Below are 15,769 nucleotides of genomic sequence, written 5' to 3'. Positions count from 1 at the left end.
GCTGCTACTACCGCTAGACATTTGTGAAAAGTTTGTGATGTGTTGCCTCTTGCGGAGCCTCTGTAGGAGGAGCGACAAAAGGAACCTCTATGTTGTTGAAAGTGAAGTGCGCCCATAGACTTGGCAGTTTCGGTATCTTTTTTCATTTTGTCTAAGATGGTATCTACTGCAGGGCCAAACAGGAAGTCTTGGTTAACTGGTTGGATGAGGATGGTGGATTGCACCTCGTTTTTAAAACCAGAGATGCGTAGCCACGCGTGTCTGCGTAGTAATACGCTAGTATTAATGGACCTGGCTGATGTGTCAGCTGCGCCAAGCGCACATTTAATGGAAGCATTAGTTATAAATTTGCCTTCCTGTATGAGGTCGTTAGCCTGAGCTTTAAAAGGTTCTGTCAGGTGTTGCAGTAAACTTTCAAGTTGATCGTAATGTGCTCTATCATAGCGTGCTAGTAGAGCTTGTGTGTTCGCAATACTCCATAAATTATCAGCCTGTAAGGCTACTCTTTTGCCGAGGCTTCTAATATTTTAGACTCTTTGTCAGGAGGGGGAGCATCTCCTGTTGTTTGTGACATAGCTCTCTTTCGAGCGTTTGCTACTACTAGTGAGTCTAAAGGCAACTGAGATTTAATATAAGTAGGGTCTGTAGGGGCCGCCTTATATTTCTTCTCAATCCTGGGATTGAGTACACGTGTTCTGGCTGGATCTTTGAATATGTCTGCCGCGTGTTTTAGTGCCCCTTTTAACATAGGAAGTGTCCTGACATTTTTCTCGAAAGTAGGAAAAGTGTCAAATCTAGAATCTGAGCTCCTCAGGTCATTGCAGCGCTAGCACTACAGAGGCAACTACCATACTGCTGCCATTGTTTTTAACTTGTTACTCACCTTTTTAAAATTGAATTTGGGCACTTCCTAATCGCGCGCTGACTCCCCGGTCCATCGCAGCTAATTGGTGCTGATTGTGTGGAAGGAGATTACAGTGCCTAGCACTTCCTGGTGGTGCCATTAACGGGCGGCCATCTTGGCAGGGTGACGCTCCAGCTTTTCTAGGAACCCAATCTACATTAAGGCACATGACTCCGTCGCGCAGCGGGCGCGCCGCTGGCGCGCCTAAGGAAAGCCAGTCTGCGCCAGTCCGTGCCCAGCCGGGTCCAGGGGCCGTAAACCCTGGTCCTTGGGCCGGAAGGTTACACATTTACGACTCCGCACGCCTATGGGAGTCAAGACCTCTTGTCAATTCGAAATGCTTCCATTCTATGCGCCCTATTGCTATGACCCACTGTACACACTGCAATTGGAAGTTGTCACCCAGTACTATCGGCATACACTCTAATGTCAGTCAGTGGAAGATGTTCCTTCTTAATTGTAGACCATTGCCTAAACACTGCACTGAGATAGCTCTACTAATAGAAGAATTCAAGCCAGATGTACTCTTTCTAACGGAGACATGGCTTCAACTGGAAGCTGACCCGGCCGTTGTGTGGGCAGTCCCCCAAGGCTACACAATAAAGAGAGCTGACCGTACTATTGGTAAAGGCGGCGGTTTAGCCATTATTTACAAAGATCTATATAAGTGTCGTAGTAATCCCACCACACTCTCACACTGTGAAGGTATGTCTTTTTCGCTAGAATTTTCCCCGATAAATACCCTCTCAGTTCTCTTAATTTATCGATCGCCAGGAGCTTTAGGTCAGTTTATTTCGAACCTTGCTGACCTAGCCGCTACTTTACCGCTTACCTCGGCCAACTTTACTGTACTGGGCGACGTAAATCTACACTTCGATAACTCTCTTGATCTCTCAGCCAATAATCTTTGGCTGAGCCTTCAAGCGATTGACCTGGCCCAAAAAGGGTTTTCTCCGACACATGATAAAGGTCATCTTTTGGATCATGTGTTTAGTAACATCGAAACCCTGACCACTGAAACGCCCGTGCCACTTTCCTGGACAGACCACTACTTAATTCCTCTGACTTGGGTAACGGGGAGTACTTTATCTGTTCAAGAACCTAAAAAACAGTGGGGCAGAAAGTGGGCTAAACTCTCTCCCACTCTATGGGAATCTGCTCTCGCTGACCTTAAACCCGTGAAGGTCTCTAACCCAAACATGGCCAGTAGTAATTTTAACAACTGGATCCGAAATTCCCTTGATCTAGTCCTTCCTAAGGAATCCATGTATTGTATAAAGAGGCAAAAGGTAGCCCCATGGTTTACACCCAAACTGAGAGACCTAAAACAATCGTGTCGTAGGCTAGAGAGGAATTGGAGACAAGACCGCTCTCAGTGTAGGAAGGCAGAATATAGAACAGCGATTAGGCTATACAAAACTGAAATTAAGGCCGCACAAGCTCTCTGCTACGAAACAAAAATTAATATAGCTGCCAACTCACCAAAAGAAATCTTTCAGATAGCTAAATCATTGATCATTCCCCCTCAAGAATCAGTACCAGCAGAAGGAGCACTTGAACGCTGCAATAATTTAGCAACATTCTTCTATCAGAAGATTCAAACCATTTATGCCTCTTTTTCCTCTGTTAATTCTGAGCTAGATGCAATGGCAATAGCTAGTTCTAGTATCCCCGCCATCTGCATGCTGGAACAATTCACCCCTCTGGACACTGTCTCTTTGGACAAAATAATTCCCAAAGTCTCCTCAGGCTCCCCTATGGATCCAGCACCTCCACATCATCTTACTTTAGTTATTGATTTGATTCGCTCAGCTATTCTTGACGTCCTCAACACCTCAATTGCCTCGGGCGTAGTACCTATATCATGGAAATGTGCAATGGTTAGGGCCCTCTTAAAGAAACCCAACCTGGATCAACGCAATCTATCCAACTACCGCCCCATCTCCCTTTTGCCCTGGATGAGCAAATTGGCTGAGAAGCACATCAATAACTTCTTAGTTGAGTATTTAGAGTCCAACAACCTGCTGTGTACCTCTCAGACGGGTTTCCGGCCCCAACATGGGACTGAGACAGCCCTGTTGGCAGTGACAGAGGAAGCTAGGAGTCTGCTAGACCGAGGAGGGAAGGCAGCCATTATTTTGTTAGATCTCAGTGCTGCGTTTGACATGGTTAACCATGCCATTTTAGTACACTGACTTAGTGGCATGGGAGTGTCGGGCGCAGCACTGACATGGCTCACCTCCTTCCTTGATGAGCGTTTCTTTCAGGTCTTTGAGGGAGAGGCTATTTTCACCAAGCAGCCACTTAGCTGTGGGGTTCCTCAGGGCTCTGCCCTGAGCCCCACACTTTTTAATGTTTACATGAGGCCCCTGGCGGAGTTAGTCCATCCATTTGGCATTACAATTGTCACCTATGCAGACGACCCCCAGCTAGTGGTCTCATTAAACCAAGCTGAGGGGTCATCTAGCACTCTGGGTCCCTGTCTAGAGGCAGTAGCCAGACGGATGGAACTCTCCTGCCTTAGGCTAAATGGGGAAACAACAGAAATTATGTTGCTTGGCAATCCATCGTCCCCCTATGGCCAACCTGTCTGGTACCTCCCCCCTCCCCCAAGACACAGAAAAAAAGCCTGGGAATTTGGTTGGACAGTTCCCTCGATTTTACTTTTCAGGCCACTAAAATTTCATCCACCTGTTATGGTCTGATGAGAATGCTTCGGAAGATTCTCCCTCTGCTGCCGTTTCAGGAGAGAGAATCATGGTCCAGGCCTTGATACTCTCTCGCCTGGACTACAGTAATGCTCTCTATCTGGGAGCCCCCCAGGCTGCAATTAATAAGCTTCAGGTTACCCAGAACTGCGCAGCCCGACTACTCTATCAAATACCTCGGTGGCGGTCTGCCAAACCTGCCCTGAAGAAACTGCATTGGCTTCCTATTGCAGCCAGGATACAGTTTAAACCATGTGTCTGACTCAGAAAGCTATATGGAGGACTGGTCCAGCTATATTGCATCCTCTAGTCATTCCCTATCTCCCCCACAGAGCCTTGCGCTCCAGCTCATTACACCTGGCCACCTCCAATAAGATAAACAAGGCTCGTTGGGGTGGCCGCTTGTTCTCTTTCAATGCTGCAAAAATCTGGAACTCCCTTCCTCTTACCCTTAGAAAGAATAGTAATCTGTTGGCATTTAGAAAGCTTTTAAAAACTCACCTGTTTGGAATCACCTGCTAGCGCCTGCCCTGTTGCTTCTCTGATTCTAGCCATCAGCGCTGCGAGACCTCAGGGTAGTTTATGCGCTATATATAAATATATTTTTCATTTCATTTCAAATAGAAAATCTTCTTCTATTGGGTCAGTGTGCATGTCAACATTGTGGAATTTTGCTGCCCTATCCAGCAGTTGGTTAAAAACAATGGTGTTGTCAGTAGGCGACGGCTTTGTAGGGTATGGGGAGGTGTCTGGGATGGGTTGTGGGTCATATGGATCATTCTGGTCGTCCCATGTGTCATCCTGTTAATGAGGATCCTCTGGTTCATTAAAATTATCCTGAGGATCTTCCCCGATGTTATCCCCATCATTATAATCTGAATGTGTAGGAGAGTGGGGCACAAAAGGCATATTAGGAAAGAAAGGAGGAGGAGGAGTAAAAGGCCTTGAGGGAGATGTCCCGAAGTCTTTTTTCTTTGGAGGAACAGGGGAAGGAGTGTCCGTGTCCAATGGTCTCTTTTTCCGGTGATAAACTGTAACGTCCTGTTTCAGGGTCTATATACAGTTTAGGTTGTTCCTCAGTTACTGGATCAGGATGGAAGAGTTCTTCCTCAACTGTCCGTTGCTTTGGTGCCAATGTCTTTGGCCTAATGACTTGTTTGTGACCTTTTGGCTCGAGGGCCTTTGGATGTGGAGCTTTTTTCGGCTCGGCTGTTGTTTTAGGGTCGGTAACCTTTTTTGGTTCGACGTCCTTTGTTGGTTTAACAGTCTTTTTCGGTTCGGTGACCTTGTTTGGGTCGATGACCTGTTTCGGATCGACCGGAGCTTTTGGCTCGATAAGTTTTTTATGCTCGACCGCTTTTTTCGGCTCAATGTTCTTGGTCGAGTCAATGGGTTTTTTCGGCTCAACGTGCTTTGTAGCGTGATCCTGTTTTTGTTGATCGACATAGGATCGACGACCCGTTTTGGTTTGAGGCTCTTCTTTGGCTCGATAGCTTTCGACTCGATAACCTTTTTGGGGTGGGTGACCTTCTTTGGTTCGACCATGTTCTTCGGTTCGACGACCTTTGGTTCGACAACCTTCCTCGGTTCGACGAACTTTGGTTCGACGACCTTCTTCGGATCGACGACCTTCGGTTCAGCAACTCTCTTGGGGTTGACAACCTTCTTGGGGAGAATGGTACTCGGTCCTGGTTGTCGATCTCGGCTAAGGCCTTTAGGCGATGCTTCGACCGGAGCCTTGTCTTGGGTTGGGAACGGGGTTGGGGGCTGGGTACTCACTTTTTGCACCGGCGTGATCTGGTCATCGGAGTCCGACTGGTCCTCAACGGTAACGATTTCTAGATCCGAGTCCGCTGCTTCTGGGAGGTCGTGTTCATCATCGAAGATGTTCTCCGGTTCCGGCCGCTGCATCTCTTGCCTAGCGGCCCGTCGATTCCGGATGGTCTTCTTCGAACGGAATTGGGCGGGCACACGCTGGGCAATTTTCTTCGTTGTGCTCCGGTGATAAGCACTTGTTGCATGCTGTATGTTTGTCAGTATGCGGGAATTTGGAGTGTGATTGTGGGCACCTTTTGAACGGGCTCCTTTCCATCGACAGCAGGCCCAAGTGGCGTCGAAAGGCCCAACGGCCAGCGTCGACGACCGGACGACCGGATCGAGATGGAAAGTTTGGTCGAGTCAAGAAGAACCGAATGAGAACAATACCGTCGAAGTAGAAGGCCTTTTAGCCTTAGAAAGTAGTTTAGTTTTGGTTCCGAAGTTGGAGTAGAGGAATAACATCCAAACCCAATGGCGGAAAAAAACAATCTAAGGATGGAGAAGATGCCCATGCGCACTGTAGTTCAGGGGAGTAGTCACCTATTTTGTGATACTTCGAAGACTCTTCCAGGACAACAAGGTGCAATCATCCGAACCCAAGACTAGGCGGCGATCTATGCTAAGATATGAATTCAGCAGCCCACATGCCTCGAACACTTGTTTTATTATCGTTTTATTTTTCAACTTTTGAGGGTGGGTGGGAGCGACGCTCCTCCGCCACAGTGGAGGAGCCGCCACTGGTCAATAATAACTGACACCAAGAGAGAGGATCCCTGTGTCACCCGAAAGCGATATATTCCCACTTATGATTCCAAGAGATACTGAACATCCAAGGAGTTGGAATCATATCTACGCTCACAAGAAGTGAAGGAAACTCCCTGGAAAGTCCAAAATAAGTGCCAAACTACAGAACGAACCAACCCCAAAAGAGGGTGGTCAAGGAACACATGTCAAAAAAGAACAACCAGTTCCATAACTAAACGTCGGGTGGTATAGGATGTGTCATGGAAATGTTTCTAACAGAGCACAAAAACATGCAGCAGCATAGAAGAGAAGGGTCAGCAGAATAGACCACCCATGCCAAGAAATGGACATAGTACTTCCACAGGGAACCTTGAGAGAAAGAGGGATTAAAAGAGTTTTTCTTTCCTGTGCAGAACGGGAACTAGCACAATTAGACGTGAAGCTTGTACTAGGAAGCGTGTGCTTGAAATGAAGGACACCATATTAAGTGCAAGGAAAATACCCCCAGCTACGGAGCAGATTGCACTTAACAAGACCAGGGAGAGGGAGGAGCAAGGAGAAACCCCATGCACCATCTTAACAAAGCACACAATGAGACGTCCCATATATGGGGTACAAAGTGCCAGAAACATAGGGAGGAGTGTCCGTAGGGCATACCGACAAAGTACCCTGGCGGATAGTGAACAAGGCAACAGTGCGTCCGTACAAGACAAACCCAATACCCCAAACAGAACCTGGGTAGGAAAAGCAAAAGAATACCTCGCGTCGACAGATGTGGAAACCAAAGGGCCATAAAACAATATGTGCCCCAATAATGGGGACCATAACAAGCCATTGGCAGTTCAGGAAGCAATACAAAAATAATTACGAGACGCAGGAGCACCGCACCGGTCGCCACTCATAGGAAAGCAAAGAGGCCATGGCACTGTTCTAAAACGGCTCACATGTACAAGGTGACCATTCTCCATACAAGTACAGGGGAAAAACAGGAGCCGGTGATCTTTCAAGAAAGGCTTTAAGATTTGGTACCACCCCAACTATCCTGAAAATGGTGTAAAGCGGAGTCAAAGTGGGTGCCAAACAGATGTTAACCATTGAAAGGCATGTATACCAGATTGAACAGCCTCCGAAAAGACTGAGGTGTGTAGCTAGGCACGCCGGCTAAGAGCTACCGAAAGAGCCATGGCTCGCCTAACTCAATCTGTGGTAGCCATGCCACTGTGAATCAGCAGTTTAGCCACCTGACGGCAATTTTGGAGCAGCTGAGTAAGAGTGTCCCGGGTGTCACCTGGGATGGAGGGGAGAAGGCGCGAGACTGAATCACCCAACACGTGAGAAAAACGACCCAGAACACAAGTGGTATTAAGGGACCGCAAATCGGAACTGGTGGCAGAAAAGATATAACGGCCAAGAGTAACTAGCCCCCTAGACTCCCTGTTTGGAGGAATGTAAGGCAGGGCGTCTACAACGGGGGAAGCTGTAGCAGCCTAAACCACAATGCTGGGCAGAGTAAGTTGTCAGAAAAGGAAGAGCGGGTCTCCAGGGGCAGGATGGTGCTTATGAGCTATTGACTGGTCCACAGAGGCCTTTGAAACAGGTTTAGCACAAGAGCCCAATAGAATATCAAAAAGAGCTGCACTAGCTCAGCCCCTTCCTGGCCCTGATGAAGCACCCCAATTAGGGGATCAATGGCCACCTCCATAGAAGGGTGCTGCAGCTCCCGAACCACGGTAACCCTTCTCCGAAGCTTAGCAAAAGCAGAGCTAGCCTCAATAGCGAGGTTAGAAGGGGAAAACAAGCCTGAGGAAGGCGAAGAGTCAAGGCCACTAGTCTCACCAAGGTCAGACACCCAGTGGAACTTTGGTAGAGGTTGAGTATTGTCACTTGTGTTATCATGTGTGGGCACTGCCATCCTGCCTTTTCAGCAGTTGACAGGAAAAGGTTTAGACCAGACACCCAAAAGGGTGTCAGTCAGCGCTTCATTAAATAGTAAAATGGGTCCAGTAGAAGTCTGTTCAGGTCTCAAAACTTCTGTCAGTGCATTTGTTTTGACGTTCATAGTAGGAAGTTGTAAATCCAAACTTCCGCTAACTAGCTCATTACCACAGTAATGGAGGCACTCTCTTCCATTGATGGCCTGGGGGAGGATATGACCATGTCCCTGGGAACGTTTCCAACCAACTGGCATCCTACAAGTCCATGAACAAATGGTCATCATTATAGTTTGGGAGAAAAAAGTTCCCTCACTTTCACCGTCATTTCAAAAGGCTGATTGACTATGACCAACGTTTGAATCAAAAAGCTGACGGAGCGCTGGGCGCTTTGAGGCAAAGGCATGGTTCTGTCTGAATCAGACTGAACTGGGACCTGGTGCACTGGTACCATTTCAGGATGCAACCTTGGTCGACCAATCAGGCTTAGGCTACTAGGTCAGGGTCTTTATCTGACGGCGGCGGCGTTAGAGTAAGAGTGAATGTCAAAGTGTGGATTTTGGTGCCAGGTTCGAGGTTCAGGAGGCACAGACAGCTGTGAGGGTGGATATGCCAGCAGTAACCGGACTGGAGGCCTCCGCAGATCCTTGGAGCCAGGAGGCACACTAGAGGGAGCTCGAGAGCACCAAAAATCTGTAATACAACCTCTTTAAATCTTTAAATCTGTTGGAATGTAGCTGATGGGAGACTAGGAATGAGACCAAAAGGCCCCCTGTTGTCCTCACAACTTCACAGGCAGAGGGTAGTGAGACTCTCGCCTCTTCACTTCGACTTGCAGTAAGACATGGACCATGACGAGGAACTGGCGCGGTAACTGGCTTGAGAACGGGATGTGGCCCGCACCCTCAACTTTGAATGAAAGTGAAACTTTCATGACTTCTTTTGGTGTTCAGTGTTGCTTAACATTCCTGAATCACCTTTAGATTCATAAGGGGACAGTACTCGCAGGACTTGGGAGTCATGCCCGAACACCAGTGGCACACCATGTAGGGGTCTGTAGTATACATTTGTTTACGACAGTCCCTACATGGTTACAACCCTCTAGTTTTACAAGGGGTCACATGTTCACTAGGGAAACAATTTAATTTTCAGAAAAAAATTGTAAATTGAAGATAAATAAAGTTAGGAGCGAGCTCCAGATCTGCATCTGAAGGCAAAGAAATAAAGGAACAGAAGCTTGAATGCAAGGGTGGTGCTTATGTGTGGCTCCATTGTCACTTCCGAGGTGGAACAAAGTCAATTCTGAGCCTCATGGGGCCACCTACTCTTGCATACTCTATAAATCTTCTGGATCCACTCTGGTGCCTGGGGATATTCTGAAGGTGAGGAATCTGCGATCAAAAATATCCATCAGAAAAGCAACATTCAAGAAGTTTTTTTATTATCAAGCAGAACATTTGTATTATTATATTTACATATGATTTGGAAAGTTTGAAAAAAACATGACCAACTAGATTTTGAGGGAGTTAATCCATAAGGCATTATCATTTCAGTACTACAATATTGTGATGACAGGACAACACATTGGGAGATAAACAGTGCATCCCACAGACTGTAAACTTGAGTCCCAACTTGCAAGGTTTCAAATACAAATAATCTACAGAAGCCATCAGACTAATTAGAAAAATCATAAGGTAGAGTTGCCCTCTCAGAATTCAACTCTACCCAAGTTGCTTACAGTTCCAGTCCATTACCTGCATTGTGTAGTTGCGAATGTTGTCTTCTGTAGTTAAGGCAAGCAGGTAGTCTTGTAAGCATCCAAGGTCCTGCATGCGGTTGAAATAAAAAGGCAGCTAGATTAGGTTAAACATGCTGACCACTAAATACTAGCATGTACTACTTATTTCAATGAAACTTTGCATTCTATTGATTTTTTCTTCCACCCTTCATATCAATGTAGACTTGACCTACTTAACATTCAGATAGTTTGATCAAAATGAACAGGCTGACTGCTTCAAACTCATTGAGTTACGAGGGTGTAGACATAGGTGGAGAAACAAATAACACATCAGTGAATGTTGCGCCAAACCAACCTGAACACCTGAGAACAATTCCGCAAAACGGGGATGAGCATGTGAACTCAAAAGTGGTATTCCCAATACAGTCTGGTAAAATGCATGTTTACCTCAAACTTACTTCATACTTAGTCCTACCATTAACATATTGAAACTAGATGGAGCCATGCCCGGTAAAACCATTAACTGTGACACATGAATAAGTTCAGTTTCTTTAAGAATCACCTCATAACATTTTGGGAGTTGGTGGGGGCTTTGTAAATCTAAGAGATGAATTATAACCCTCCCAACCCGCCCTGCTGACTCCGCCCACCCTCGTCATCAGCCTATTTAGGCTCCGCCCCCTTTTTCCAGTGTACTCGAGCAGCCCTGTGGCAGAGGGCTCGCTCGCGGGTGGCATTTGGAATTTAATTTTAAAACTTGCCTGCTTCCTCTGCTGACGACAAGCAGCCCAGCTTCTTAGTCCCGCTGACTACGAGCGGTGGACGCTACTATTTTTTAAAAAAAAAACCCTCCCAACCCGCCCTGCTGACTCCGCCCACCCTCGTCATCAGCCTATTTAGGCTCCGCCCCCTTTTTTCCAGTGCACTCGAGCAGCCCTGTGGCAGAGGGCTCGCTCGCGGGTGGCATTTGGAATTTAATTTTAAAACTTGCCTGCTTCCTCTGCTGACGACAAGCAGCCCAGCTTCTTCTTAGTCCCGCTGACTACGAGCGGTGGACGCTACTATTTAAAAAAAAAAAAAAAAACTCCCAACCCACCCTGCTGACTCCGCCCACCCTCGTCATCAGCCTATTTAGGCTCCGCCCCCTTTTTCCCAGTGTACTCGAGCAGCCCTGTGGCAGAGGGCTCGCTCGCGGGTGGCATTTGGAATTTAATTTTAAAACTTGCCTGCTTCCTCTGCTGACGACAAGCAGCCCAGCTTCTTCTTAGTCCCGCTGACTACGAGCGGTGGACGCTACTATTTTTTTTGAAAAAACCCCTCCCAACCCGCCCTGCTGACTCCGCCCACCCTCGTCATCAGCCTATTTAAACGTCCCCTATGCGTCAGCGCAGCGGACGAGCGCAGCGGGCGCGACGGAGGCACGCCGGAGTTGCGCCTGAGTTAAGCCCGTCTGCGCCCGTCCGCGGCCGACCGGGGCTAGGGGCACGAGATGCTGCCGGTTTTATCACGTATTCACCTTCCCAGCTATGTCAGCACTGGGCCCCTGGTTCTATTGACCTTCCCACTTCGACCTATCTTCAATGTCTTGGCCTATACATCCCCCCACCTCACTCCCCCCCCGGGATTGTATCCCACCTAGCTTCACTACCTCTCTCATCCTCTTCTATTCCCCCCCCACCCCCTGGCCCTCCTGTTCCTCTGTTTAACACTTCGGCTGCCCTCCTGAACACTAGGTCTGCAGTCAACCATCAATACGACCTATTTAACTACCTCGACTCCCATGAACCAGATCTCTTATTTTTAACTGAGACCTGGTTCAAGACCGACTCCCTGCCCAACGTGCTTGCCGCCTTACCATCGTCATACTCCGCCATTCGAGCGGATCGCCCAGAAGGCAAGCGGGGCAGAGGAGTGGCCCTAATAGCTCGTACTGACCTCAATTTTCAAGTTCTCCCATCCCCCCCTATCCCTGATGTGGACCATCTGGTAGCTCGCTCTACCTCCCACCTGGCCCCCCTCACTTTTGTCCTAATCTATGGTCCCCCCCAACCCACCCCCTCATTTCTTCCCAATATCCAGACTCTCCTGGCTACCCTGGTAATCAATACCTCTTCGGTATTGGTCCTAGGGGACCTCAACTTCTGGCCTAATGACCCCGCCGAAAGTCCCCAATCAAAGGAGTTTACCAGTCTTATGAACAGTCTAAACTTTCTGCCACTGATTCATAGCTCCACCCACATACACTTGACCAAATCTGGTCACTGAACGTTCCATCTACACCCCCCACCATATCTCCATGTTCGTGGTCGGACCATTCTATTATCACGCTTTCCCTTGCCCTGGCACCCACGGTCAAACCTCCGCTTCCCAAAAACATCTGGGTTCGGAAATGGGGCAAAACAGACATGCCCTCTCTCTGCTCAGCCCTGGCCAAAACCAACCCTGATCTATCTGGCCTCTCAGCTACTTCTCAGCTGGCCGCTATTAACCACTGGCTTACTGCGGCGGGCGACGAATTTGCTCCCTTAAGGCGGCTCACAGTCAAACGGGTCCAGGCAGCTAATCGCTGGTTTACACCGGACCTTAAGGTAATGAAACTAGCTGCAAGAAGGGCCGAGCGAGTTTGGAGAAACTCTTACAATCCCGCACAAAAGGCAACTTACTTGTCTGTCTTACAAACCTACAAAAAGGGCATCCTCGAAGCAAAAACCGAATATTATACCAACAGGATAATGACAGCCGAGTCCCAATCAAAGGAAATTTTTTCCACCGTCCACGAACTAGCATCATCCAGTAGAGCCACGGTCACCATCCCCCCTTCCCAGCTCCTCTGCAACTCGCTCAATGAGTTCTTTATAGATAAAGTGGTCAAAATCAAACTCAACATCCCCTTGCCTTCCCCCACTTTTGTCATCCCGTCCCCACCCATCACTACCGTCAAGCTAACCAACTTTCCACTATTAACTAATGACACTCTCCTCCCTCTTCTTCATCGGGTCAAATCTGGCTCCCCCCTGGATTTCGCTCCTGCTCGTATCCTCAAAGAAATTTACTCAATATGTCCTACGCCTCCCCTGACCCTTCTTAATGACTCACTCACACTCGGGTCTGTCCCCAGCTTACACAAATCGGCGATTGTTATACCAATCCTAAAAAAAACGGACGCCGACTCATCTTCCCCCTCCAGTTACCGTCCCATTTCACTTTTACCTTACCTTGCAAAAGTCCTCGAAACCCATATCACCACTACCTTAACCACTCATATCGAGGCAAATCATTGCCTCTCCCCTTGTCAAGTTGGCTTTCGCCCCATGCACTCTACAGAGAAAGTGGTCATCTCAGTAATGGACAAATTGCGTGAAGGCATTGACACCAACCTACCGCAAGCCCTGATACTCTTAGACCTGTCCGCCGCTTTTGACACGGTGGACCATTCCATCCTTCTCTACCGTGTCAGGGCGGCAGGCATAGCAGGCTTGGCCTTTTCATGGCTTGAGTCTTTTCTCGCTGGGAGAACTCAAGCGGTCCGTTTGGCTGGATACGCTGCGGCCTCCCGCAAGGTAGAGTGCGGGGTCCCCCAGGGCTCATCACTTTCCCCCCTTTTGTTTAACCTTTATATCTTCCCCCTCATTTTTATGTTATAGCAGCTGGAGGTCACCGTGTTTAATTACGCGGATGACCTCCAGCTAATCTTCAATCTATCCCACTCATCTTCGTCTGCTCTGAACGTCCAGACAGTAATGACGTTCATTCATGATTGGATGAACTGCAACCACCTCAAACTCAACCCGGATAAGACCGAGCTGGTTCTGACCGGAGGTGGTTGCAGTCCATGGTCCCCTTCCTTTTGGCCCCCTTCCCTTGGTGCTCCCCCACTCCATGTGCCCAAAGTAAAAACCCTGGGGATTTTCCTCAATTCTCAACTCACCGTCCATTCACAAGTTAGTTCCGTGGTTTCCTCTTGTTTTTTCTCCCTTAGAATCATTAGGAAAGTTTCCCGTTTTTTTTCTTCCTCTGCCTTAAAAGTAATCGTATTGGCCATGGTATTGTCCCGTATAGACTACGGTAACATAGTCTATAATGGGGTCCCTGCCTACGCGATCCGTCGTTTGCAACTGGTGCAGAACCAGGCGGCTCGCCTGATCCACGGCCTGCCCAAATACCATCGGGCCACCCTACTGCTCAAAACACTACACTGGCTCCCAATAAAAGAGCGCGCCCTCTTTAAACTTGGCTGCCTCACTTATCAGGCCAGATCGGGCACTGCTCCCGAATTCATCTGTTCTGCCATCAAGTCTTATCATCCTGGCAGAGAACTTCGCTCCACTTACTCGGCCCTCCTTGCCATTCCTCGTTTTAAAAAACAGAAAGCGGGCGGATCGAGTTTTACTGTCTTGGCTCCCACCTTCTGGAACTCCCTCCCTGCTACCCTGCGCACTTCTCCTTCCTACCTTCTATTTCGGAAGAACCTCAAAACCTTCCTCTTCGCGCAAGCCTACCGGACTTAGCCTCCTCTTGTTGCTGCCACCCACTGTCCCCCACTAGCGCCATGAAACCGCCTGGTAAACGAGCGCTGTACAAATGCTTTTAAATTCAAATTCAAATTATATGTATGTGCAATTGATACCTTTCTCTTTGTGAGAAACACTCCCAACCAGTGAGTAATATCTACATTGCACCTACAGTATAAATACACTCACCTATATCATGAACTTGCTCCTGGCTCAACCATTTTGAGAGACTTATAACAAGGATTAAAAAGCAGGAACACGTACTCTAAACACGCACACACTATAGTCATAGCCACAATCGAGAAACAACATAAATGTACAAATCCTTCATTTTCTAAAGGGTGAAGGATGACTAGGACCAGGTGATGGCTGCCCCAATGCCCTGTTCACCATTGTGAATAGGCACCAACACAACTGAGACCTGCCCTGGTGTTCCTTGCCCCATGATGTAAATTCTGCAGGAAAAAGAGTATGTTGGCAGTTGTTACCTAACATAGTCTTCCTTGCCCCCACAGTGTAAATGCTACAGGGGCAAGGAGGACCTCAATGTCCTGGGCACACTGGCATATGGCATGGATGACACCAATTTAGGAATTTTAACTAATATGAGTATTTTCCCAAGCAATTCCTTTTAGCACTTCGTATGTAGTTACATGAGTATCCTTGTCACTTGTACATTGTAATAACGCACACAAAAAAAACAAAACTTTTTATTGATTTTCAAACAAAGAAAACATATAAGTATACAAACAAAAAGCAGCATACAGAGATCTCTAGATAGCAACATTTGGTACAGCAGGTAAGTAAAAGAATCTTCCAGGGATCACATATGGGGAAATAAACTAGATGGAAGTAGCCAACCCATTTTGCTGCCTTCTTATGTCTAGACATAGTGTGTGTCATATGTTTGCCAGCTTACCGCCCTGGGGTGGGTCCTGTATCGAAGCCCCTTTAGGAGCACCATCCCGCCCAAATGTTCTCCCACTTCCCTGATATATTGGCTTCTCATTGATCATACACTAGTCTAAGTCCCGCTCAAAGTCTCCCACCAGTGGAGCCGCAGCCGCTCCCCACATCGTGCAATATTTCGCGTGGCTACTAGAAGGCCCATTTTGGTGGCGGCTCCCCTCCTCAAATATGCAGAATGCACTTCTTTGCTGTTGTCAGGGGAGTGCCATAGTCACTTCCCCCATTATTTTCTGTAGGTCGATTCAGAGAATTTGGATCACTGGGCATGCCCATATCGTGTGGAAGAAAGTTCCCTTGCTCCTGCAACCCCTAAGACACAGGTCTGTTGAGAGCACCTCATGTGCCTGAGAGTTGTGCGTGAATAGTAAGATTGTAGTATGTGCAGACATATCAATTTGAACCAGTGTGTATAGCAACCTCTTGTAAGGTCCCCACACCTCCTCGCA

General features: G+C 47.8%; 1 protein-coding gene across 1 annotated transcript in view; it reads right to left on the bottom strand.

The window, feature by feature from the left end:
* The window catches only part of ZZEF1 (zinc finger ZZ-type and EF-hand domain containing 1), a 1,627,273-nt gene that overhangs the window by 49,098 nt on the left and 1,562,406 nt on the right, over nucleotides 1–15,769 (bottom strand). The window contains exon 54 of the mRNA XM_078679684.1: nucleotides 9,860–9,931. Coding sequence (XP_078535810.1) covers nucleotides 9,860–9,931 — 72 coding nt within the window. The remainder of the gene's footprint in view (nucleotides 1–9,859; nucleotides 9,932–15,769) is intronic.

The sequence above is a fragment of the Lissotriton helveticus genome, chromosome 3_1 (genome assembly GCF_964261635.1).
Source record: "Lissotriton helveticus chromosome 3_1, aLisHel1.1, whole genome shotgun sequence".
Taxonomy (NCBI): Eukaryota; Metazoa; Chordata; class Amphibia; order Caudata; family Salamandridae; genus Lissotriton; species Lissotriton helveticus.
Note: the sequence above shows the minus strand (reverse complement) of the source record. Positions and strands in the feature narration are given on the sequence as shown.